This window comes from Pseudochaenichthys georgianus, chromosome 23 (genome assembly GCF_902827115.2).
Source record: "Pseudochaenichthys georgianus chromosome 23, fPseGeo1.2, whole genome shotgun sequence".
Taxonomy (NCBI): Eukaryota; Metazoa; Chordata; class Actinopteri; order Perciformes; family Channichthyidae; genus Pseudochaenichthys; species Pseudochaenichthys georgianus.
This window is the reverse complement of record NC_047525.1, coordinates 16,535,198-16,561,860: the sequence shown is the minus strand read 5'-3', so window position 1 is coordinate 16,561,860 and position 26,663 is coordinate 16,535,198. Positions and strand designations below refer to the sequence as shown.

Here is a 26,663-nt window from a genome sequence, read left to right as displayed (position 1 = left end):
CGCTCTAGTCGCTCGAGTTTCACCGCAGCTGTCAGCTGTGTTTACTCGCATCATTCAAACAAGACGCGCTGGCTCGGGAGCTACAACTACAACAAAATGAACATATTTGACCGTGATTAAATTATAATACACGTTTCAAAATGATGCCGACGTAACAACACACTGATACCGGTTAGTAAAAACCATGAATTAATGCTTTGACAAGTCTGCAGACAGACTGCAGGCGAAAAACCTTTTAGAATGCTTGTTCCCTGAATGGAGCTTGGCTAAGCTAACGCTATATATGCTCCGACCGTCCACACTCATAACAACGGCCTACGGACGTAAATAAACCAGCGACTGTATTCTCCATGACACAGGCAGTCTGTGGTTTGTACTTGTTTAACTTTTGTCTAGTTTCTGAACAGATCGTATCTGTCCCCGGCTGTTTGAAGAGCAAGCATGGGAAACAAAAGATAGCATTTACCGGTTTGCATCCAGCTAGCCATGTGAGAAGCCTTGTTGATACGTTTTGTCTTTTTCAGGAGCTTGCTGTGATATATACAAATCGGGTTGGTCCGGTCCAAGGTCTTTAAGTATCAATTTATCTCCCAAACTTCTCCTTTCAAAAGGATTGGAGAGTAGCTCTTTGGCGGACCGAGGTTCCGGCGACTCCACCTGCACACCATTCTCATCCAAATACTGCGTCACCTTGGTCACTCACGAGTCTAAAAAACAACTCCTCACGTCAACGCACGTAAGCAACATGGTCGCCAACGTGAGCGCCCACGTGACCAAAATATTTGACGGCGCTGATTGGCTGAAATTATGTTTCGGCGGCACAGTTTACTATTGAGACTTTTGCAACCTGCTGGTTGCTGCTGTTTCGCTCGGGGGCTCTGCCCCGTAATGATAAACTAATGACATGGGCAAGGCCAGGCAGGAAACAGGTGACTTATCAGTAACTTTAGACATCGTAACACAATTTTAAACGAGATTGTATTGTAGATTATACATGTTTGTGATACTAATTGTATGCTATTTACCTTGTTCATTAAAAATTAAAATATAAAATATATATATTTTTTAAATATATTTTTTTTAAAGTGTTTTTTTTTTATTTAATATATTTATTTATTTTTTATTTTGTATCTGACAAGAGGTGGGGCGGCGCCCCTAGCGCCCCTATGGGCCGGCCGCCACTGTTCGTAGGACAGCTTAGCAACATCGCGTTTGTTAGGGTTAGTTAAGCCAGGTAAATCAAACATATCCAGGGTCTGTTGAACTGGCTTCGTCGTACAGGGCACTGGAGGCAGTAATGTGTAATTCAGCAGAATCTGAGAATAGCAGCACCAGCTGCAAAGAGCGGTGCCTTTTACGGTTTACTTCACTGCGTTTCCCTTCATTAGAACCGCTGAATAGAGATCGAGGCTGCTACGTTTAACCACACACACCTCTACACACATCGAACTACCAGAGTATTCCCCTCGTTTTATGAAGGAGATGTCCTGTCACCGGGGCGCATGATGTGTGTGTGTGTGTGTGTGTGTGTGTGTGTGTGTGTGTGTGTGTGTGTGTGTGTGTGTGTGTGTGTGCGTGTTAATATGTCTATGAATGTGTGTAATTGTGTGTTCTTGCTGCACCCGGCCCAGTCTAATTGTATTCCTTCTGGATCCCTAGAATTAGTCAGACCCCAAAAAAGCCAATAATTACTACTTCACCTCCATGATACCCACCCTGTGGCAGAGAGAAATGTTCCCATCAGCCCCAGGGGCCGTTAGCAAGCTCTCATCTCAGATTTAGTTACATTCTACCGCATTTAAGGTCCTCAGGTGAAACAGGATACGGTAAACAGGGAGTGCGTGTCATCATTTACCAGCCAATGAGAAAAGGCGGGAAAGACCTTAAATATTGTATAGTAGCACTAATCCAAATCTATGAACACAAACCCACACATACACTGAGAAGCATGAAACATGATGTAAACAGGTTAACTCACACACATTTTCATACGCATCCACACATGCACACATATATACCTCTCAGATCAATAAACAGTGCACAAGTTGGAGTTATGTAAACAGGAGGATCAAAAAGAGGACTGCTGGCCTTGTTGCCCATAGCAACAGTGTTTTTCGAGGCTGATCCACATAGCACTAAGATTTGCTGCAAATACAACAATGCTTTGAACCTCAGATTATACATTTTTTAGTACAGTTTAATACTTAATAGGGCTGAACGATATATGGTGTCATGGCGATAATCGCGATATGTGCATGCGCAATATTCACATCGCAGGGACGTGCGATTTTATAAAAAAAATTATACATTATTATTTTATTTTTTTTAGGGCGTGTACGGAGCCCTGGAGGGTTCATTGAGAGAAAAATAAATAAAACGTGGCCACGTTTTACTTTCTCGTTCGCACGGGTTAATAAAGCGTGGGCACGAGTTAATAAAGCGTGTGCACGAGATAATAAAGCGTGGCCTCGTTTTATTTAAATTGAGGGATTCCTCTTCGTGACTCACAGTATCTGCTGCCCACAGCTGTTTTATAGAAGGAAAACCTCCTTCACTTTATGAAATCTCTGTGGCACCAGTGGCCTGTACTACGAAGCAGGATTTGCTATTTACACTATTCATTCATGAAGTATGACGCTGCGCTGTCAGCACGCGTCTCCATGTTTGTGATTGGTCAAATGTTGGTAACCCCATCCCTTTCACGTGAACGCGCTCTCAACCGGACAGAGAAACCCTGGTTGATTTGCTGAGTTGATAACCAGCTTCGTAGGCAGTGGCGGCTGGTGGAAAATATTTGTGGTGGGGCTATTGATAGAGTGAGTAAAACAATTTTTTTGGGAGAAATGACCCCTTAAATTAGGACTTCTGGTGATGTAATGGCGCGTTTCCAGTGCAGCGCGGAGCTCGCTTTAATGCTGCGTTCAGACCGGACGCGATGCGAATATTCGCTTTGCTCTAAACGCTCCTATCGCATCGCTCTAGTCGCTCGAGTTTCACCGCAGCTGTCAGCTGTGTTTACTCGCATCATTCAAACAAGACGCGCTGGCTCGGGAGCTACAACTACAACAAAATGAACATATTTGACCGTGATTAAATTATAATACACGTTTCAAAATGATGCCGACGTAACAACACACTGATACCGGTTAGTAAAAACCATGAATTAATGCTTTGACAAGTCTGCAGACAGACTGCAGGCGAAAAACCTTTTAGAATGCTTGTTCCCTGAATGGAGCTTGGCTAAGCTAACGCTATATATGCTCCGACCGTCCACACTCATAACAACGGCCTACGGACGTAAATAAACCAGCGACTGTATTCTCCATGACACAGGCAGTCTGTGGTTTGTACTTGTTTAACTTTTGTCTAGTTTCTGAACAGATCGTATCTGTCCCCGGCTGTTTGAAGAGCAAGCATGGGAAACAAAAGATAGCATTTACCGGTTTGCATCCAGCTAGCCATGTGAGAAGCCTTGTTGATACGTTGTCTTTTTCAGGAGCTTGCTGTGATATATACAAATCGGGTTGGTCCGGTCCAAGGTCTTTAAGTATCAATTTATCTCCCAAACTTCTCCTTTCAAAAGGATTGGAGAGTAGCTCTTTGGCGGACCGAGGTTCCGGCGACTCCACCTGCACACCATTCTCATCCAAATACTGCGTCACCTTGGTCACTCACGAGTCTAAAAAACAACTCCTCACGTCAACGCACGTAAGCAACATGGTCGCCAACGTGAGCGCCCACGTGACCAAAATATTTGACGGCGCTGATTGGCTGAAATTATGTTTCGGCGGCACAGTTTACTATTGAGACTTTTGCAACCTGCTGGTTGCTGCTGTTTCGCTCGGGGGCTCTGCCCCGTAATGATAAACTAATGACATGGGCAAGGCCAGGCAGGAAACAGGTGACTTATCAGTAACTTTAGACATCGTAACACAATTTTAAACGAGATTGTATTGTAGATTATACATGTTTGTGATACTAATTGTATGCTATTTACCTTGTTCATTAAAAATTAAAATATAAAATATATATATTTTTTAAATATATTTTTTTTAAAGTGTTTTTTTTTTATTTAATATATTTATTTATTTTTTATTTTGTATCTGACAAGAGGTGGGGCGGCGCCCCTAGCGCCCCTATGGGCCGGCCGCCACTGTTCGTAGGACAGCTTAGCAACATCGCGTTTGTTAGGGTTAGTTAAGCCAGGTAAATCAAACATATCCAGGGTCTGTTGAACTGGCTTCGTCGTACAGGGCACTGGAGGCAGTAATGTGTAATTCAGCAGAATCTGAGAATAGCAGCACCAGCTGCAAAGAGCGGTGCCTTTTACGGTTTACTTCACTGCGTTTCCCTTCATTAGAACCGCTGAATAGAGATCGAGGCTGCTACGTTTAACCACACACACCTCTACACACATCGAACTACCAGAGTATTCCCCTCGTTTTATGAAGGAGATGTCCTGTCACCGGGGCGCATGATGTGTGTGTGTGTGTGTGTGTGTGTGTGTGTGTGTGTGTGTGTGTGTGTGTGTGTGTGTGTGTGTGTGTGTGTGTGTGTGTGTGTGTGTGTGTGTGTGCTCAGCTCCGCTCTGTGTGTGCGTGTTCGGTGTGTTTGTGTGTGTCCGACACCACCGGCATTTGTTTTCAAATTACCACGAACAGTAATTTACACAAATCTGGTTCTCCATAGTTATATGTGTATTCCCAAGTGAAAGAAATTTGTTTAATCTTAATCTCGATGTGCTATAGTCCTGCCGGAGTGCACCGGAACGAACGATAATATCATAAACAAATGCCCACACACACACACACACAAAAAACGAGGCCACGCTTTATTAACTCGTGCGCACGCTTTATTAACTCGTGCGCACGCTTTATTAACTCGTGCGCACGCTTTAGTAACTCGTGCGCACACTTTAGTAACTCGTGCGCACAAGTTACTAAAGCGTTCGCACAAGAAGGTATCTCGTGCGAACGAGAAAGTAAAACATGGCCACGTTTTATTTATTTTTCTCTCTATGAACCCTACAGGGCTCTGTAGACGTGCCATATTAACTAGGTAAATTAACTCAAACACGTCATGTTACAATTATTTTGCTGCTTGCTACAAAAGGAAAACTTGCAAGGCTCTCATGTCAGGGGTACTTGAGTGAGTGATATGCAGGCTCTGCATGCAAAGCAAACCACCAATCACAATCATTCTTGATCAGATCACAGCAGGCCCCGCCCCGCTAGTTTGCAGACCATCAAATCACCGGTAAAAAATGAGCGAGGAACAGGAGGACAATACCGGCGAGAATGAAGATTTACTTCCAAAAAGAAAAGCAACATCTGCCATCTGGAACTATTTTGGATACAAAAAGGTTCTTCTCTTCTTCATTCACAGATGAACCCCCTTATTTGAGGGGAAGCAACATGCATTATGATGACATATTAGATCATGACTTAAGGTATGATGAGTCAACCAGTTAAGATCCAGACGTCTGTGACTAAAATCCTTCATCCGGTTAAATATAGATAAAAAAAACGCAATATATATCGCAGGGGAAAAAAATATCGCAATGTCAGTTTTTTTCAATATCGTGCCGCCCTAATACTTAATATTACAATTATGTTTGGCTATAACTTGAATATATTGCAATGTGGTGACAGGGCTCGTGCAGTTAATATGGAGTATACAGTATGGAAGACGACAGCCTCACACTAACATTGAATGCATCACAATTCCAATCTATTTTTCAGTGTAATGATAAATAACGTTTACAAAATAGTAATACAAATCTGCCTGGCTTTCCGCCAGATGTGTTTCTACCAAAGGACGTTTAAAACAAATCAGTGACATGTCACGTGGCACTTTAATGTATCTATTCTAATCCATCAGTCCCAAGAGAAAAAGTGTGTATATGTGAACACACATATTCACAGCACACTGCTGAACCGTATATGACGTAATGCAGACACAGATCAATACAGGCGCTGCAATACGGCCTACTTTACCCTCTGTGGGCGCATTACTGCCCACATCCCACAGCCTAGATATGAATGTGGGTCAATACACACACACACACACACACACACACACACACACACACACACACACACACACACACACACACACACACACACACACACACACACACACACACACACACACACACACACACACACACACACACACACACACACCACACACACACACACACACACACACACACACACACCACACACACACACACACACACACACACACACACACACACACACACACACACACACACACACACACACATCACTTCAGAGGACATTACATTGACTTACATGCATTTCCTGGAGACTTATCCTAACCTTAACCATAACCAACACATGCCTAACCCTAACCCTACCCTAACCCTAATCCTAAACCCAACCAAGTCTTCACCCTAAAATTAATGATTCCCCTCATGGGGACCTCCAATTTGTCCCCATAAGGGAGGCGATTCCCCGCCCCCCCCCCCCCCAGTTGTTACATATGAAGGGCAGTGGAAGTAAATCCAGGTCAAACAGGAAGTGAAAAAGAAGCTAGAATGGGTGCTTTGCTGCAGAAATGGATGATTGGTGGTCGATGTAACTATAGACAGTTATCTGTTGTTGATTCAAACAGAGATCAAATAATGCTAATAATATATAATGATTGACAACTGCCATGCCCACTCATTCTGTATCCAATTTCTTTAGATCATATATTGACACGTTTAAAAATTGTAGTGGTTAAGAAACCATTTTAGAAAACAACAACTCATCTCACAGTTTACAGGATGGTGCATTTTTGTTCTGTTGGATATACCATACACTGGAGATGGCTAAAAATAACATAGTTTTGTCTCATTAACAAGCAGAATGTGCAATATCATTTTAAATGCATGAAGACCTATCAGGAGGGTAATTCCAAACTAAATGCTTTTCCAACAGCAAAATATATATATATAAATCATATCAGGAAACCGTTTTAACACGTGTTAATGTGCTGGTTTGAATGTGTGAAAGGTAAATGACGCTGTGTTCCATGTGATAAAGTAGAATCTGGTGTTGACACCATGAGTCCGTGGTTATTGAAAAGAGATCAATGAAGAGGTTTATTTGCATGTCTTTGGTGTGTCTGCAGTGCAATTATTACATACTTTGACTTTACAGTAGGCTTTTTGTAGCTGCTTCTTCTGGTGGGCTAATGAAATTCCTTCATTAGACCTATTGGTGTTAATTGATTGCACAGAAATCATACTAATGATGCAGAAATCATCTTCTCTCCCTTAAAATTCCATTTAAATGTGGCACTCAAGACTGGCTGCTAATACATGAGGTAAACAAACCAAAATATTGGCACCCAATAAAGCGACATACTGTAGGAGATGTTATGTTTAATATGTGAGGCGCGACCATAACAACACCAGCTGTACAACATAGTCAAACCCAAGCTTTAAAATGGATAAAGATACAATTAAAAAAAAATAGCTAAAGTCTGTATATTCTTCAGCTGTGGTTTCCCCTGTATTGAGATTTACTTACTTAGTGGCCTCCCCGAAAAGTAGCGTCCAATATCGGACAGTCAGGGTGCAAAAATGCATTTGTCGCCATTTACCTGAAAATGGTGAATTCCGTCGTTTGAAGTCGACTCTCCGGAGCAGCCAGGCCCGGATGCCCTCCTCCGCTTTATCCGCCCACTGAATGAGCACGGTTCAGTCCGAGGTCGGTTTCGTTCCCAAACACTGATAAAAACGGTATTATCCTCCGACACACACCGGGAAATGTGTGGGGTGTGAGGAAGGAGAGCTGGAGACCGAACCCCCAAAATGTCGTTTGTGTGGCGGGGAGAGGAGTTCACAGAAGCTGGAGGAGGATCCTCTGTCGACACTGGAGGGGAATGCAAGCTGACATCAAACACCAGGCAGCGGGACTTCCGGTTCCCTTTCAACATAAGACCATTATGACATCACAATTTAAGAGATCAACGTTCTCAAAACAAAAGAGGCCTTAATTAATAATTATTTAAATATGTATAGGTCAATAAAGCACAATATACAGATAGTTATAGGCTACATACATATGCATAAATGGATCGAAGTAGTAGTTTGTACCAGTAGTAGTTTTTGGTATCTCATTTATTTTCTGGAGCAAGTGAATGTGATGTAATTAAACCCCTAATAATTCAGTAAAATACAATTATATATATTAAAAAAAAACTATAGTAGCAGTTATACGTATTTTATCGTAGTATTACAACTATCATGTCTAATTTTAAAACATGATCAACCCGTTTCCGCTCTAATAAGCGAACTGTTAGCTTGACGAAGCTGAGGGAAGCAGGAGGAAATGCAGATACACGAAACAATGGTATCTTTATTTAAATAGCTTCCCTTTATGCTGCTTATTGTAACTCATAACTTTGCAACATTGTACATTTTCAGTGGTCTAACAATAAATATTGTAGAAATGTTTCAATATGCAGTTTTTCCTTTTCTCCAGTCAGCCTTCAATTAAATATTGGACATTCAAGTATTTAATTAAGAAAAACTAACCATACCATAAATACTTCATTCATCTTTTAGAAGGGCTTTCACTTTATAAGACAAAAATAAAAAGGTTAAAAATGTGTCTCGTTTTAAATGTTAAGCAAAATATGCTCAAACGATTCATTTTGAAAATAAATGTATATTATTAGATGGTTGTTTATGTGCTTACCGTATACAATTTACAATACCATGGTAAAAATTAAGCAGTGGGTAAAAAGAAAATATATTTTAAGTTGAAAAGAAGGTTATGAATATTGCATTTCTCCTTCCCTACTTTAAATTATATATTTACTATTAGCCAATCTGGAAAACACACACAGAAACAGTCTATATTGGGCAAATATTGGACCGATTACTAATAACTACATAACTAACATTTAGTATAATTGTGTTTGTGGGGCGCCACCTGCTGGATAAAAACTGTAGTTACTTTATTCAATATGTGTTGCTCCTACTACTACTACTACTAGGCCTACACTGTAGCTATGTACGTATGACTAATAAAAGCCTTGAACCTACCCACTAGAATTCAGAGGTAAGTGTTGTACTTTTCCTCCACTACATTTATTTAATATAATAAGTTACTTTGCAGTCAGTCACATTCACAAGCCACCTTGCAGCATACACTAATTAAAACAAGCTTCACCTTAACCAGCTTTGATAAACACATTAAGCATCAATAATTATAACACAAATATATAATATAGTATTCTGTAATGGGCCAATCTGCAGAATGAGTAATTTTGGTACTTTGAATCATTGATGCTTAGCCTACATGCTTTTTTAACTTGCAGGACTTTTAGTCGTAAAAGAGTATTCCTACACTCTGGTACTTTTACTTAAAGTACAATATCTGAGTCTTCCTCCACCTCTGTAGCCTACTGACCTCTCATAACCCACTGCGGTTAAGCCAGCCTCCACTTGGGAAAACACAGTCAAGCCAGCCCGCACGTGATATTGGGGTGCGCGAATATTAGAAGCATTACGGTAAAATCCCAGCGCTTACTCGGTCAATAACAAAAGCACCTATAAAAACAAACCAAACATATTAAATTAAGAAATATGTACTATATAATGTGATCAATCATTATTTAAAACAAACTACGTATAACTACCACGAGTAAATGTAAAATGTAAGGAGTTTCAAAATAAAAGTCCTTTGAAATCTCATATTGAAATCCCATATATGAGCTATCAGCCCTGTGTTTAGATAAGAATAAAACGAAATCTCTCCCTGATGCAAGACTCATCTCACTGCAGGGTGATAGAAGGACACCCCATCTACTCACCCAGAAAAAATCAGGACATTCTGATGTGGAGTTTCAAAATAAAAGACCTTTGAAATCCCATATATGAGCTATCAGCCCTGTGTTTAGATAAGAATAAAACGAAATATCTCCCTGATTAAAGACTCATCTCACTGCAGGGTGATAGAAGGACACCCCATCTACTCACCCAGAAAAAATCAGGACATTCTGATGTGGAGTTTCAAAATAAGAGACCTTTGAAATCCCATATATGAGCTATCAGCCCTGTGTTTAGATAAGAATAAAACGAAATCTATCCCTGATCCAAGACTCATCTCACTGCAGGGTGATAGAAGGACAGCCCATCTACTCACCCAGAAAATATCAGGACATTCTGATGTGGAGTTTCAAAATAAAAGACCTTTGAAATCCCATATATGAGCTATCAGCCCTGTGTTTAGATAAGAATAAAACGAAATCTCTCCCTGATTCAAGACTCATCTCACTGCAGGGTGATATAAGGACACCCCACCTACTCACCCAGAAAAAATCAGGACATTCTGATGTGGAGTTTCAAAATAAAAGACCTTTGAAATCCCATATATGAGCTATCAGCCCTGTGTTTAGATAAGAATAAAACGAAATCTCTCCCTGATGCAAGACTCATCTCACTGCAGGGTGATAGAAGGACACCCCATCTACTCACCCAGAAAGAATCAGGACATTCTGATGTGGAGTTTCAAAATAAAAGACCTTTGAAATCCCATATATGAGCTATCAGCCCTGTGTTTAGATAAGAATAAAACGAAATCTCTCCCTGATTCAAGACTCATCTCACTGCGGGGTGATAGAAGGACACCCCATCTACTCACCCAGAAAGAATCAGGACATTCTGATGTGGAGTTTCAAAATAAAAGACCTTTGAAATCCCATATATGAGCTATCAGCCCTGTGTTTAGATAAGAATAAAACGAAATATCTCCCTGATCCAAGACTCATCTCACTGCAGGGTGATAGAAGGACAGCCCATCTACTCACCCAGAAAAAATCAGGACATTCTGATGTGGAGTTTCAAAATAAAATACCTTTGAAATCCCATATATGAGCTATCAGCCCTGTGTTTAGATAAGAATAAAACGAAATCTCTCCCTGATGCAAGACTCATCTCACTGCAGGGTGATAGAAAGACACCCCATCTACTCACCCAGAAAAAACCAGGACATTCTGATGTGGAGTTTCAAAATAAAAGACCTTTGAAATCCCATATATGAGCTATCAGCCCTGTGTTTAGATAAGAATAAAACGAAATCTCTCCCTGATGCAAGACTCATCTCACTGCAGGGTGATAGAATGACACCCCATCTACTCACCCAGAATAAATCAGGACATTCTGATGTGGAGTTTCAAAATAAAAGACCTTTGAAATCCCATATATGAGCTATCAGCCCTGTGTTTAGATAAGAATAAAACGAAATCTCTCCCTGATCCAAGACTCATCTCACTGCAGGGTGATAGAAGGACACCCCATCTACTCACCCAGAAAAAATCAGGACATTCTGATGTGGAGTTTCAAAATAAAAGACCTTTGAAATCCCATATATGAGCTATCAGCCCCGTGTTTAGATAAGAATAAAACGAAATCTGTCCTGATTTTTTCTGGATGAGTAGATGGAGTGTCCTTCTATCACCCTGCAGTGAGATGAGTCTTGGATCAGGGAGAGATTTCGTTTTATTCTTATCTAAACACAGGGCTGATAGCTCATATATGGGATTTCAAAGGTCTTTTATTTTGAAACTCCACATCAGAATGTCCTGATTTTTTCTGGGTGAGTAGATGGGCTGTCCTTCTATCACCCTGCAGTGAGATGAGTCTTGGATCAGGGAGAGATTTCGTTTTATTCTTATTTAAACACAGGGCTGATAGCTCATATATGGGATTTCAAAGGTCTTTTATTTTGAAACTCCACATCAGAATGTCCTGATTTTTTCTGGGTGAGTAGATGGGCTGTCCTTCTATCACCCTGCAGTGAGATGAGTCTTGGATCAGGGAGAGATTTCGTTTTATTCTTATCTAAACACAGGGCTGATAGCTCATATATGGTATTTCAAAGGTCTTTTATTTTGAAACTCCACATCAGAATGTCCTGATTCTTTCTGGGTGAGTAGATGGGGTGTCCTTCTATCACCCTGCAGTGAGATGAGTCTTGCATCAGGGAGAGATTTCGTTTTATTCTTATCTAAACACAGGGCTGATAGCTCATATATGGGATTTCAATATGAGATTTCAAAGGACTTTTATTTTGAAACTCCTTACATTTTACATTTACTCGTGGTAGTTATACGTAGTTTGTTTTAAATAATGATTGATCACATTATATAGTACATATTTCTTAATTTAATATGTTTGGTTTGTTTTTATAGGTGCTTTTGTTATTGACCGAGTAAGCGCTGGGATTTTACCGTAATGCTTCTAATATTCGCGCACCCCAATATCACGTGCGGGCTGGCTTGACCGCAGTCATAACCCGCAGTGGGTGACGGTGGAGTGGTTGTTGTCAGTCTGCCCTTTGCCCGGGCCCTTTCTCATTTCATCAAATCCCCCTCCTCGGCTCCTCCGCTCGCATCTCCTGTGGGCGGGACTAAGTATCGAGGATAGGAGTCGAGGAGAGGAGTTCGAGAAATGAGAAAGGGCCCCGGTCACCTGCTACCTCCGCATCGCTGTTGACCGGATCACACCGGGATACAAACCGATTCAACATGTCTCGCGCTGCGGAGAGACTCAGACTGCTAATCAACCATCTCGACCGACCACCTGCCGACATCGTATCCTTTTCTTCTCTGTGTGGGATCACCGGGGGCTGCGCAGAGCAGACAGTACCCGACAACTGCGCATTATTCGTGGGCTGCTTTGGTGGGCTAGACCGGGGACCGGGAGTACCACTGAAGGCCTCTCTGCAGCTAACTATGAATGCGTCTTTTAGCGTTTATAACAAAGGCACTGTGACAATGACGCCGTTATTTAAACGAGGCTGTTAGCAGTATGTAGGCTAAAGGTTGAAATGTAAACATGTATCTATTTATCTATCTATCTGTTTGTTGGAGATAATATCTTAGAATAACTCAGGAGGATAACGTTAGTCTGGTTTTAGGTCAGTGGAAGACTATTTGCTTTATATTCTACCTTTGCTTAAAGGTCAATTGTTTCTGCTGCTGTCTCGTTTCCTTTACTGGTTTGTTCAGAGAGCTGAAACGACTGGTGCTTTGAGCTTCAACTCCAGCTACCCTCAGAGACTCAGGTAGGACCATAAACTGTATATAGTGAACTCTGTTATGAGTAGGTAGTCTACCACCTAATTTTAAAGACAACATATTATGCTCACTTTCAGGTTCATATGTATATGTTGTGCCTCTACTGTGACAAGTTTACATGCTTTAATGTTCAAGAAGCTCTTTATTTCTCTCATACTGCCTGTGCTGCATCACCTATTTTCAACCTCCGTCTGAAACCAGAGCCCAGTCTGCTGTTGCGATTAGAGATGTCCCGCCCCATAGCACTAGCCAATAGAAGCGCTAGTGTTACATAGTGATGTCACTATTGTGGAGATATATTAAATGCAAAACATCTAACTGTATTTAAGTATTGTAACCATACAGATGTTTTGACATTGTCCCTGACAAATACATAAATAATAAATCATTTCTCACTGTTCTGCTATCTGTGTGCATTTTAATAGCTGATGATGCAGTCACTTCAACAAATAAACAAGCCCTATTTCTATAATAGCTTGAAGCCAGTTCATGTTAGATGCAGCTTTGTGTAACTAAACAGATCAAGGTTCAGATCTCTTTCCACACACACACAAGCAAACACAGACTAACCTTACCTCATACATTGATATTGTTGCGTGTTATCTCTCTTTGGTAGATATAGCTGGGATACCGACCTGCTGACCCCAGATCAGCGACTCTCTTATGAAGAAAATGGCTTCATCCTCATCAAGAATCTGGTGCCTGAAGAGGACATCGACAGGTTCAGGTGACCATCCGAAACTTACAAGCTTATTGAACCTATTATTGAAAACTTACGACATATGTAGTTTCTAACAATATGCTGTATATTTGTATTGGAATGACATATTACTTACCTGGTGGAGCACGCACCACGTATACTGGGGCTCAGTCCTTTCTGCAAGTTGTTCCCTATCTTTCCCATTTCCCTTATATCCTCAGTACTCTTTAAGAAAAGTTATTACATATAAAATGTCAATCTGTGAATTTCACAGTAAAAAAGCTTATAGATCTACCGATGCATGAAGGTTCTTGTGCGTCTGCGTTCTTTAGGAGTGCGTTTGAACGGATCTGTCGGCAGGAAGTGAAAGTTCCCGGTCTGATGGTGATGAGGGACGTGGCCATCGCTAAGTCAGAGTTTGTTCAGGATCAAAGAGCGGTCTCCAAACTCCAGGATTTCCAGGAAGATGCTGAACTGTTCCGATACTGCAACTTACCACAGGTATAAACACACACACACATATTATACAGAGATCCATAGAACAACTTTGTGTAGACGATGGTGCACACTTGTGGACATATCTGAAATCCCACAGTCCTAGGAAAGAGGATTACAGCTCTTCAACAAAAAAACCTGCCAATAAAAAGATATTACTATGATAATGTAATCAAAATTTGAATACAACATATTAATAATAACAGTTTTTCTTTAAAAAGCAGCTTGAATTTGAAATAATTTAAACTGTTATGTGCTTTTGCATGTCAGGTTCTGCAGTATGTGGAGTGCTTCACTGGACCCAACATCATGGCAATGCATACAATGCTCATCAACAAACCTCCTGATGCAGGTATACAGCTACAGCAGTGTCATTTTGGGATCAGTAAGCATCATAGGAAGCCTCATACAATTATCAACTGTTGATTCAGGGAAAAAGACATCTCGCCACCCGATGCACCAGGACCTGCACTACTTCCCCTTCCGCCCCGCAGACAAGATCGTCTGCTCCTGGACGGCCATGGAGAAGGTGGACAGGCAGAACGGCTGCCTGGTGGTGCTGCCAGGGACACACACCGGCACGCTGAAGGAGCACGACTACCCAGAGTGGGAGGTACTCAAACACACACCTGAGAAAACCCCTGCTACAGGAACACACACACACACACACACACACACACACACACACACACACACACACACACACACACACACACACACACACACACACACACACACACACACACACACACACACACACACACACACACACACACACACACACACACACACACACACACACACACACACACACACACACACACACACACACACAAGAACACCTGCTACACACACACACACACACACACACACAAGAACACCTGCTACAGGAACACACACATGAGAACACCTGCTATAGGTACCTAAACTTTCCTGTATTTCCTCAGGGCGGTGTGAATAAAATGTACCATGGAGTGCGTGGCTACGACCCGCAGCATCCCAGGGTGCACCTGGAGATGGAGAAGGGCGACACCGTCTTCTTCCATCCGCTGCTGATCCACGGCTCAGGCATGAACCAGACTCAGGGCTTCCGCAAGGTACTATACTACGCATAATCCACCTGTAGCCTGTACTGCAAAGCAGGGTTCAAGTGGGGTAACTTCAGGGTTCACTTGCACATATAAAACCTCTGTATACCTACCCATGGATGGAAAGAGCCTCTACGGAGGAGAATAAATATAGAAACACTTGTACACCTGTCTTGTTTGTGATTGGTCATATGCTGCAAAAAGCTAATTATAACGCAATTGTAAACATTTCAAGTAAATATTGTGTCTTTCCAGGCCATCTCCTGCCACTATGCCAGCGCTGACTGCTTTTACATTGATGTGAAGGGAACCACCCAGGAAAACATAGAGCAAGAGGTGAAGGACATCGCCAACAGGAAGTACGAGTTGGGCAACGATATTACCTTCCAGGTCAGACATCTACATTCATACATGTTTAAAACGTTCCCTTCTACAAGTGACAACACAACAGGAATGTACTTGATACAGTCAAATTGGATATTTACATACCAGGTGGCAGTTTTATGCTAATATGTAGCAACAGCATGACTTCCATCTGCCACCTTAAGAGCATCAACACCTCAGACATTAGGGTCTACTTAAAGGTGGGGTAGGTAAGTTTCAGAAACCGGCTCGAGATACACTTTTTGTTATATTCCATGGAATGCTCTTAACATCCCGGTATCAATGAATATCTTAAGTGCTTTGACAAAAAAATCCATACAAAAATTTCATCTGTGGAAGCCGTGGTACTGTAAAAAGTACGGTGAAACGGATTGGATTGCCGCCCTGTCTGTCAGCCTTCCATCTCGTGCACGCACAAATGTATCTCGTGCCCTCATTGGGCGTGCCGTCATTGGGCGTGCATTGCAGCAGTACTTCAATGACTCGCCAGCAAGAGGCGGCCACTTTCACCAGTCTGCTGACGTCATGTGCGCGTTCATGTGTGTTGGAGGAGGTGCTCTGTAAGGAAGTCTAAAGGAAGGGGCGGATTCTTATCGGCTGTGTACTTTCATATTTTAGTGCACTCGAGCCGGTTTCTGAAACTTACCTACCCCACCTTTAATGTTAGAATTACACTTAGCAGACTTGTTATGCAATGCACAGCCTAACTTCATCATTTCTAGTGTTAGGAGGAGCACAGTTATCATCCACCATCCCAGAAATAAGTGGAATGCGCTCACCAAGTAGCAGGTCATTGTGATCTATTTTTACAATTCATCCAATGTGTCTTATAAAGCATAAGCAAATTGGCTAAAGCTAAGTGGGAGGGAAAAAAGCCCCCATTGTTTAGTTTGAAGGTACTTAGTGCAATGTCTCTGCCTCTAGACATGTCTAACCCTATGTTAGTAAACTGAGTGATTGTCCTTGTTACATAATGCAGTTGTATGGGGTAACATGTACAAATGTACATACTCGGAAGGTTTGTTTTGATTAATTGACTAACTGTCCCTTTAACAATCCCAGGACACCTGGGCCTTCAGAGGCCGCCTGGTGCAGGGCGAGAGGACTTCACTGTGAAGAACCTCGCGCACGATGCAAGAAACGCTGCGTCATGACTAAGCACACATTGATGATTGTGTGACCAGCAAAGTCATAATCTTGTTTCCTAATTGTTCTTATCATGCAATCCTCACTTTTGATTTCATTTAGATGACATAATTAACATTAATTAGGCTTAATTAACATTTGGAAATTTGATGTAGAGCATGTTGTTCTCACAGAGGATATAAGGACTGGAGACACTGTTAAAAGCAGAATAAAGTACCTGCTGCTGCTGTTCTTGCTTTACAGTATTTAACAGCACAACAACTGAGAAGCTGGGAGTTTAACCATGATTATGAAAAGTAATCGTAAGGTGTGATTATGAAGGTAGAGGAGGGTTGAGAGTAAGAATAATAGTACACAAAGTAGAAATGTGTAAATATAACTGTGAATTGTAGCTTTTCTTAATGAACACTAACAGAGGCCTTATACATGTTCTAGTGGGATGATTCAGTGAATTCATGTTTGTGGGACAAATATTATATTTTAATAACAAATAATAAAAATTATGGCTATATTATTAAAATCCTGTTTCATTTTTTTTTTACAGGCAGTTCTATTTTGTTACATAAGATAAAAAGGATAGAGGGAAAAAATGTCACACTAGAGGCAAAAAATACAATTTTGAACCTGAAAATGAGCACAATAGGGCCCTTTAAAAAATATGAAGGCTATCAACTCACCCCAAATAAGCAATCATTTACAAATATCAATATAACAAGCATGCACGTTCATATATTTGTAAAATCACACTCACAACCAGCAGTTGCTCACACAGGCTCATTAGCAGCTAAATGTTTCCCAGACTGCAGACCTGTCTCTGCCCAGTTTCCTTCACAGGAAACTCATATTTCACTTCATCACACAGACAGAGGAAAAATCCACAGCAGCGGATGTACACTTTCATCAAAACTCCTCTCACACAGTTCTATAGCTCGCTGCAGCGTTTAACGTAAAGATAAAAGCTGAGATAATTCTCACCTGGAGGGGAAATGAAGGGGGCAGTGCGGCTCCAAACTGTTACCACCTGCTGTAAGGAAAATGTTGCTCATTCATATGGAAAGTAGTAGAGAGAGAGCATGTCAAAAAGACAACAGCAGGTTTGTTTAACTCTCTAAGTTTAACATAAACCTTTAATAATACGCAGTATAATATTACCTACATTCTCTTTTCTTGCTAACAACATCCTACATGCACCAGAGGGCTATTAACATCCACGATGAATCTTTGCTACCTGATTGGCTACCATGCATATTTTTAAGATCTGAAAGCTTACATAAATAAGAAAGGACATTGGACATGATGTCTTTGTCCTCTCTCTCTAAAAAGGTACTCAGACTTCCATCTGGTTCTCATTCTTTTTTACTACACCTTAGCCCATCCCTCCTCCCTGTTTTCTTCTTCTTCTCCCCTGGGCATGTGATAATCCAGCAGCAGCAGCCTTCCTCCCTCTCTGGGTCTCTCTATTCCTCCTCCCACTGTCTCCCACCTTCCTCCCTTCGTCCCTCATCCTCTCTCGATTCAGTTCTGTTAGGTGTCCTGTGAAGTATAGAGTTCTTGCTTTTCTGTCACAAGATGTCCTGGACCCGAGTCTTCGTGCTCTCCTTGCTCCCCGCCCTCCTCCTCCTCCACCTCTGTGAGTACCTGGGTTGGGGACAACAGGGACATCATTTTTTATTTTGGATTATACATTCTCAAGGAAGATAAGCAAGGTTTTGAGAATAGGTGCAGTCCTTCTTAACCAGTGGATAAAACTGGTAGTCGCCTATTTTGTTGCTTTTTACCTTTTAAGGGTATTTTTGAATTAAATTAAATTCCCTATTTATTTGCAAATGTCAGCTTAATAGTAGCCAGCATTTGTAATTTAAGAGGAATAGGGCTCAGTGGAAATTACTCTGTAAAACTTTTGTAAAAGTTCTAAAAGTCCATTTTTTTAATACATACTGATTTTAAAATTGAATTGTATCACAGATTTAAGTCATTTAAAATAAAGAGAGGTCACAGTTGTCCACAAGAGGACAACTGTGACCTCTCAGTAAACATGGCATTATTACAAAAATAGATATAGATAGGGTGGGCAGCACCATACATGAGGTTTGCATGGTCTTCTTTAACATTGGGAAAACAAATTTAAAAAAAAGTCATAAGCCAATGATTTTTAGATTAATCTTAATCACATGTAAAAATACTGTTGCAAATTCAAAGATTTCAAAGATTGTACATTTCTAAATCTGTAAAGGCATGAAATTAACATTTCTTCTTCTCCTCACAGTTTCCAGTGAGGTGGAAAGTGCAGCAGTCAAGGACCACTCAAAACCACGCGATCACAAAGGTGACATGTTTTTTGATCGGTTTCACAAACTTCCTTTCTACCTGAACTTCACCTTCTGACCTCTGAATTTTAGGTGCAGCACGGCAGGTTTTCATGCCCGAGTCGGACGCATCCAGCTTCATCAAACGCCGCAGTCGCCGCTCAACCCAGTACTACGAGATCCAAAGTAAGCTATCTGTTTAAAAACTGTTATCGCCAGGAAAAAATACTTTGTGCTGTCTGACACCTTATTGACAGAAAGCCATAAGGATCATGGGTAAAGAGGTTGGTCTGAATATGTTTATTTATAATTTTAAATGTATATATTGTGGTATGTGTGGCTGATGTGGTCACACACAATTATATGGCATGTTTGGCCTTCCGTACCGAAGCCAGTGTGTGTGTGTGTGTGTGTGTGTGTGTGTGTGTGTGTGTGTGTGTGTGTGTGTGTGTGTGTGTGTGTGTGTGTGTGTGTGTGTGTGTGTGTGTGTGTGTGTGTGTGTGTGTGTGTGTGTGTGTGTGTGTGTGTTCAGTGTTGGTTTAATGGTTTGGTATTTGGACTCTGAGGATGATATGGTTTGATGCTTGCAGGCTGAAGTTCAAGAGCTGTATAACAAAAGAGTATAGTAGTATAGAAAATAGAGTAGTATAAGGTACAATACACACCAGGGACGTGCACAGACATTTTGGGGGGCGGGTGCTCAAGTGAGAAAAAGGGCACTTCCCATAATCATTTATAAAAAAGTGTTTTAAAACAAAAAGTTAAATATAGTTGCACATCTCTGACTTACTGACCAATTTATTTGAATACCCTCACACTCACGCAATTGTTTAATACTCAACAGAATTCTACACAAATAATCAACACAGAGACAATGGTCTTATTTAGTATTCACAATGCACAAGAGCAGACAACAAACTAGTACAATTAATAGTTATTAAATGAGCAGCCAACAATCACAATTATGAAGTTACTGTTTAAGGACATTATAGGCAAAAATATCGTTTTTTGTACTTGTTATTTTGGTCTATTTTGCTTCCATGTTTTCTTTCCCTCTAATGGAAATAAAACTTCCAAGAAACACATATAAATGGTGTTTGTTTTACTACCATGTCTGAATTCATCTAGATTTAAAGCTAATCTGCATATTTAAACATAACATTTCAGGGGGAAATACTGACTTGACGTAAGTAACTATCTGGGGAAGTTGTGAGGTGATATGTTTTTTTGTTTTATCCTTTTCACATGCAATTCCTTGGTAACTGCATGCAAATTAGCGCATTTTAATTAGGCCTAGTTAACGCCTAATTTGCATATCAATGTGGCGATTGTGATTACGTTATTAGATTCACATTAGCCTGTATGCCCATGATAAATTGCCTTAGCTAAACCTTGAGCTAACTTGTCCATTAGCTAGTAGCCATAGTTAACTATATTTTTTATCATCTTTTAGCTAATTAGCTTTAAACTTCAGGCACTGGCAGTTTAGTAATTTGTTCATCACCACTCACCTTCAAAATAAGCCAAGAAAAACCGGCATAACATGGCACAGTAAAGTGGGAGGTGTTGCTACCTGACTGTTTGAAGAGACTACCGATGTACGCACCGCTGTGCAGGTGACGTGGAGGGAGGGTAGAGAGCTTCACAGTCTAATCTCCCGACCTGATATTTTTATTTTGTATTCAATCGATATATTTTTGGAAAGGGAAACTATGCGCAAACAGCAGTAGATATATATTCATTTATAAAAAAAATAAAAAAGGGGAGAAAAAAAGGGCACTTTCTCTGGAGGAAGAAAAAGGGCAGGAGCTCAAGCCCACTTTGATGTGTATGTGTGCAAGTGCCTGACACACACACACACACACACACACACACACACACACACACCACACACACACACACACACACACCACACACACACACACACACACACACACACAACACACACACACCACACACACACACACACACACACACACACACACACACACACACACACACACACACACACACACACACAGCAGGCTGCAGAAGGAGTCACAGGGCAGTATGGAGCGAGCTCTCCCTCTCTCAGTTTCTCAATACAATAAACTCATTTTTCCACTGCCAGCATCAGTACGATAGACCATTATACTTCAAACCAAATGAACAAATACACAGAATATATCAAATGTTTCTGGAGAGGAACTGACTTTCATACTCTTTCACCAAAATAACATTTCAAACAATCACTCTTATAACGCCTGCAGATCTCTTCAGTCTGTGCTTGTTATTTCATCTTGGAGCAGGCTTCTAGAGACATTTTTGGCTCAGCTCTTGTTTCTTTCCCTTTTCCTTTCCACAGTCGAGCAGAGGGTAAAGATTGCTGCAAGTGAGCAGAGAAGGGAGTACAACGAGGAGCAAAGGACTGAGCAAGAGCACTACGTGGAGGAGGTGCGTGATGGTGAGACCTGGACCTACTATCCGTTGAATGCTTTCCTCTTGAATATGAGGGAAGAGACATAATGCTTTAATGACAAAAAAAACTTTAATTAATTCCAACTTCTTGAAATAATAAACAGTATGTTCACCCCTTTCACATGGACTACAAATACAAACATTTAACATTACCATCAATCAATCAATCGATTAATTATATGTATGTAGTCCAGAATCACAAATTACATCTTTGTCTCAGGGGGCTTTAGAATCTCTACAGCATACCCTTTGTCTTTAGATCTTTGCAGCGCACGAGATAAAACTCCCCAACAAAACCAACAATCAACCAGGGAATATGAAAGAAACCGCAGGGAGAGCGACAGAGGACGGTGTTCCATCACTGGAGAAACATGAAGCATGGACTTCATGTCAGTAAACACAAGATTTACGTGCCAGTCGCCACAGGAGGGTTCACAAAATAACACATGGAGGAAAGCAAGTGTGTGGACCTCAGAGACAGCAAAGTGTCCATTTGTGGTCCAGCCTAAGCCGACAGTGTTCCTGCGGTCTGCTGTGATAAAGATGCAGCGACAGCTTCTAAACTTAGACTTGCTAACCACAATATGTGTGTTTGTTTCTGAGATAGTGTTTTGGGTCAAAGAGATGTTATAAGAAAACAAAAATATCTCCACATAGCCATGGAACACTTATTGGTCACATTATAAGAGCACATTCTCGCAAAACTTTTATATAAAACAAATCTAGATTGTTGGGTCTTTGTGCTGCTTTTCTTTCAATGTCAGGGAAATATTTCTCATTGATTATTGATGTGTTCAATGCACTAATTTTAGTACTCGTCTTGGAGCGTAGAACCCTGTGTTGTGTTCGAAAGCTGTTACCGTTCATGGTGTTCGCGGGTCAATTTTGACCCATGATTTATTTCAGTCCAAAACAGTAAAAAATAATAACTATCATCCAATATTGTTTTAACTACATCATAACTAACTTATTATGCATTTATAACCGTACAATCCTGTAAATGTATTTTATGGCCCCAAAACACATTACACCACATATTGCACACGTGCATGTGTGTGTTCAGGTTCAATTGTTAGTGTACATATTCTTTGAGAAAGGTCGAGTTCCCATGGGTGGAGGGGGCCAAGGGATGGCAGACCAGGTGTATTTTGAGAAAAAATTATTGTTACAGTGGATGAAGGGGGTGGGGTGTCTAAAGTCAAAGATGAATCTTGATTGGGCCAAATTTGACCCCGAGTCACCCAAAAACAATTCTGCCGGGTCTTCCCAGAGCCGAACACCAAATTATACACTTGTTTATTTAGAGACCTTCAGACTTGGCTAACATTGTCAAAATTAGTTTTGTAGTGTTTATATAGCTGTTGTGGAGGATATCATGAAGCCTTGTTCCGATAAAAAAAACAGAGCGTAGTTATTATATTACATTACATGTCACTTGTTAGACGCTTTTATCCAAAGCGACTTACATACTCAATACTGTGGGTAATCCCCACAGGAGCAATTTGGGGTGAAGTGTCTTGCCCAGAGACACAACGACATGCTGACTACAGTGGGGTTTGAACCTGACCCCCCCTGATCCGAACACCAACTCACAACCCACTGCACCACACGCCTCCCGTATATTTTAACTTGAAACGGGTCACGGGAGACCCAAACACAACATAAGGGTTAAATGATTATGTAAATATGTGTGTGGACTGCGTTCTGGTAACTTATTTTGTTGCTTTCTGCAATTGGAGAAAGGGCAAGCATGAAGATGTAAAATACAAAAGGCCCCGTAATGGAGCCTTGGGGAACTCCACAATATGTGCAATTACCTGTAGAAAACCTAGTGTGCTATAGGTATGATTCAAAGTTTGCTTTTATCTAACGATGCTTGATTATAAAATGTGGCCATAAGGTTGAGGAGTGATTACCTATTAGGAAGCCTACTCATAAAACCGACTTCACCAATACTGAATCTCATGTAGCAGATAGTGTATTCGACTGAGATTTTTCACCTTAAAAAGCTGCCGTCGCTGTAGATACTGATGAGGGTGGTGAGAGTGAACAAATCAGTAAAGTAGTTGGCTAAAAAAACAAAACAAATAGCTCACAGACGTTACAAAGCTCCTAAGAGTAGAACTGCAAAGTCTGCTGATAATTCTCACTACAATTAAACCCTGTCATATATACAAATATTGATATTGAGACACTTCTACTTTTGTATCCACAGAGCAAAATGAGAGAACGAGGGAGACCAATGAGCAGTATCGAGAGTATCACTACGACGGCTTATCTCCTCAGTACTACTGGTTCCACTGAGAGCGCTCATACTGCCTTCACCTGTACTACAGTATACTGCCGTCCTTTGTACCAGAGTATACTGCTAATACTGTCTTCACCTGTACCGCAGTAGTACCGCCGTCCCATGTACCAGAGTATACTGCTAATACTGTCATTGCCTGTACCTCAGTATACTACTAGTATTTCCATCAACTGTACCAGAGTATACTGCTTGTATTGTCTCTACTGCAATCACAATTACAAGAGTATACTGTTAATACTGCTATCAAGTGTACCAGAGTGTACTGAAAGTACTACTAATACTGCCATCAACTGTACCAAAATGATACTGCTACTGCTTATACTGCAGTATATTGATAATACTGACATCACCTGTACCAGAGTAAACTACCAAAGTTGTCTGTTTTCCTACTTTCATCAACAAGATAAATAATTTCCTTCTTATTTGTAACAAAATTGTTCAATATGTATCCATGAAAACTGTTAAATATATAATAAGCACAGTTTTTGTATTAAAGGCCACACTTTATCATATTAAATGTAGTCTCTATGCTGTGCATGCTTGTATGTACTGCTTTTTTTTACATTGAAGCAACACAATGCCCTGTCTTTGTTTTAGTAGCAGCAACAAAACAAACTCTTACTTTACAGTTTTTCTCGATTGCTAACACACTAAAATTATACATAAAGCACTATTATTTTAACTGACACTCAAAGAGCAAAACATTGGCTCAAATCTCCAAAACTCTAAACACTTTTTCACACAATTTGCAAATCAACATGGCACTTTTTGCAAACCACTGCACGTTTCTCCACGTAAGACACAGGAATCTGACATAAAGTCACATGTTAGCTGGTTTAAAACACTGATATTCAAAATGCCTCGCACATGGACCAATAATCAAGAAACACGTTCCACCTGACCGAACACGTGTTAGCATAATTGTTGGCTCATCAATCAGGATGTTAGCACTAAAAGGACCACAGGTGAGTACTTTCTTACAGCAACAATGGAAGCATGAACAAGAGGAAGAGCTGGGCTGAGAGTGAGAAGAGGAGGAAGAGTACTCTCTAATGAAATGAAATGTTATCAACCATGGTTTGACGATGAGAGAGGCTGGACAGAGGCTTCAGCCTAATCTAAGCCGATGTACTGTTGCCTCTGTAATCCGGACACTTAGATTTGAAAACAGGTTAGTTACCAGTTGTTAGCTTTGCATAATTCAGGATATATCAGTGCTTATATCTGTTGTGTGAAACATATTTACTTCATTACTGTAATTGAGTTGTTGGCATGTTGCATACTATAACTGTACAAAAATCCTGCACAATTTACTGTGGCAAACTTACTTTTATGCAACACAGACACTGACCAACCATTATATCTTTGTTGTTTATCTGAAGGACTGAGAAAAAAGAGGTGCAGTTGGAAGGCTAAGGATTTTCAATGAGGCACAGGAAGCAGCAGTTACAAACTGGGTTTTGGCAAACAATGCATCACACTCATCTTCCTATTATACACACATGCATTTCCAAACATTTGGGCTACCTATGTTGCAAATGTATTATCTTTTCAATTTACACACGGCATCTATTGCACGTCTGTCCGTCCTGGGAGAGGGATCCCTCCTCTGTTGCTCTCCCTGAGGTTTCTCCCATTTTCCCTTTAAACTGTGGGTTTTCTCTGGAAATTTTTCAGAGGGTGTCATATTGTCGTACTGATATTCTGTACAAACTGTGAAGTCCACTGAGACAAATGTAACATTTGTGATATTGGGCTATACAAATAAACATTGATTGATTGATTGACTTAGAGAGATCCGAAGCATAGTAACTATGTGCATGTTGCACAGTGTTATTTTTGAATAAAATGTGATTTTTTTTCAACAACTCATTTGTATTTCTTCATTTACTGTATTTCTGTATACTCAAGCAATCTTTCTCTGCAGAAACCTCTATGTACAGAGCATAGCCCATAACAGATGAAAGTGCTTTAGATTATACTCAGCAGTGTGTAGTTGGGTGGTCAAACAATCTAGTATTATGAATGAAGTGTGTTATATTTGGTGCAAAAGTTTGCATTTGGTAAGTGTTTATGTAGTTTTGAGTGCAGTTCTTCATTTAGCAGGAGAAATGAGGTGTTTTGCACTTTGGGTGTGTGTTTTTTTTAATTGTGTTTAGTGTTCTGAGAAACTGAGCAATTAAAAAAAAAAAGTGTGTTAGCACTCGAGAAAAACTGTAAGAGCCAAAAGAAACTGTCTGAGTCAAAATGACTTTCCTGATTCCAGGCCACTGATGTGTTTTTACTTAGCTTAGCACTGTCTGGTATGTGGAGTATTTAAAGGGAGGGAGGCGGTGTGGAGTAAAGGAAAAGATGAGGAGAGCTGCAGAAATCATCAGGCTGATTCCAAATTTCAAAGTGGAAATATATAAGTGAGCCAAGTCAGAGGAGGAAAAGGAAGGGAAAACCAGGAGCGATCGGATAATAAACGTTAAATAAACCATGTGTCATGGCCCTCTGTGCTTACTATTCACAAAGCTTCCAGTAATGACATAACTCCTTACTGATAGAATCAAGAATTACTTTTGTTTTAAAGCAACCTGCATGCCATTATTCTTCCTACATTTATCAGGTAATAATAATAATAATAGCTTTGATTAAATATAGCGCCTTTCAAGGGACCCAAGGTTGCTTTACAA

The 26,663-nt window shown here is 40.6% G+C and overlaps 3 protein-coding genes across 4 annotated transcripts in view; 2 read left to right on the top strand and 1 right to left on the bottom strand.

Moving 5' to 3' along the window:
- Positions 1-7,898, bottom strand: part of cdk17 (cyclin dependent kinase 17) — a 36,061-nt gene extending 28,163 nt beyond the window's left edge. The window contains exon 1 of the mRNA XM_034074722.1: positions 7,615-7,898. The gene's annotated coding sequence lies outside the window, so the exon portion shown is untranslated. The remainder of the gene's footprint in view (positions 1-7,614) is intronic.
- A 4,383-nt stretch (positions 7,899-12,281) lies between these two features.
- Positions 12,282-17,434, top strand: phyh (phytanoyl-CoA 2-hydroxylase). The gene is made up of 9 exons (XM_034074881.2): positions 12,282-12,615; positions 13,033-13,088; positions 13,718-13,828; positions 14,134-14,302; positions 14,567-14,648; positions 14,728-14,909; positions 15,244-15,393; positions 15,640-15,774; positions 16,831-17,434. Exons 1-9 carry the CDS (start codon positions 12,550-12,552, stop codon positions 16,882-16,884), a joined length of 1,005 nt encoding a protein of 334 aa, XP_033930772.1. The 5' UTR covers positions 12,282-12,549; the 3' UTR covers positions 16,885-17,434.
- Positions 17,435-17,520: 86 nt separating this feature from the next.
- Positions 17,521-24,478, top strand: ucmaa (upper zone of growth plate and cartilage matrix associated a). Of its 2 annotated transcripts, none has more exons than XM_071201755.1 (5): positions 17,521-18,544; positions 19,181-19,240; positions 19,314-19,406; positions 21,565-21,653; positions 23,893-24,478. In XM_071201755.1, the coding sequence occupies exons 1-5, from the start codon at positions 18,484-18,486 to the stop codon at positions 24,073-24,075; spliced, it is 486 nt and encodes a 161-aa protein (XP_071057856.1). In that variant the 5' UTR covers positions 17,521-18,483; the 3' UTR covers positions 24,076-24,478. The 2 variants fall into 2 exon arrangements, with proteins under 2 accessions (XP_071057856.1, XP_033930773.1); XM_034074882.2 differs by having other exon boundaries at positions 21,565-21,663; positions 23,893-24,058.
- Positions 24,479-26,663: the final 2,185 nt, after the last annotated feature.

Coding starts and splice junctions, on each gene's coding strand:
- ucmaa (XM_071201755.1), top strand. CDS start 18,484: ATGTCCTGGACCCGAGTCTTCGTGCTCTCCTTGCTCCCCGCCCTCCTC. Junction 18,545..19,180: donor CCTCCTCCTCCTCCACCTCT/GTGAGTACCTGG, acceptor TTCTCCTCACAG/TTTCCAGTGAGGTGGAAAGT. Junction 21,654..23,892: donor AAGAGCACTACGTGGAGGAG/GTGCGTGATGGT, acceptor TTGTATCCACAG/AGCAAAATGAGAGAACGAGG.
- phyh (XM_034074881.2), top strand. CDS start 12,550: ATGTCTCGCGCTGCGGAGAGACTCAGACTGCTAATCAACCATCTCGAC. Junction 12,616..13,032: donor ACCGACCACCTGCCGACATC/GTATCCTTTTCT, acceptor TGGTTTGTTCAG/AGAGCTGAAACGACTGGTGC. Junction 13,089..13,717: donor AGCTACCCTCAGAGACTCAG/GTAGGACCATAA, acceptor TCTCTTTGGTAG/ATATAGCTGGGATACCGACC.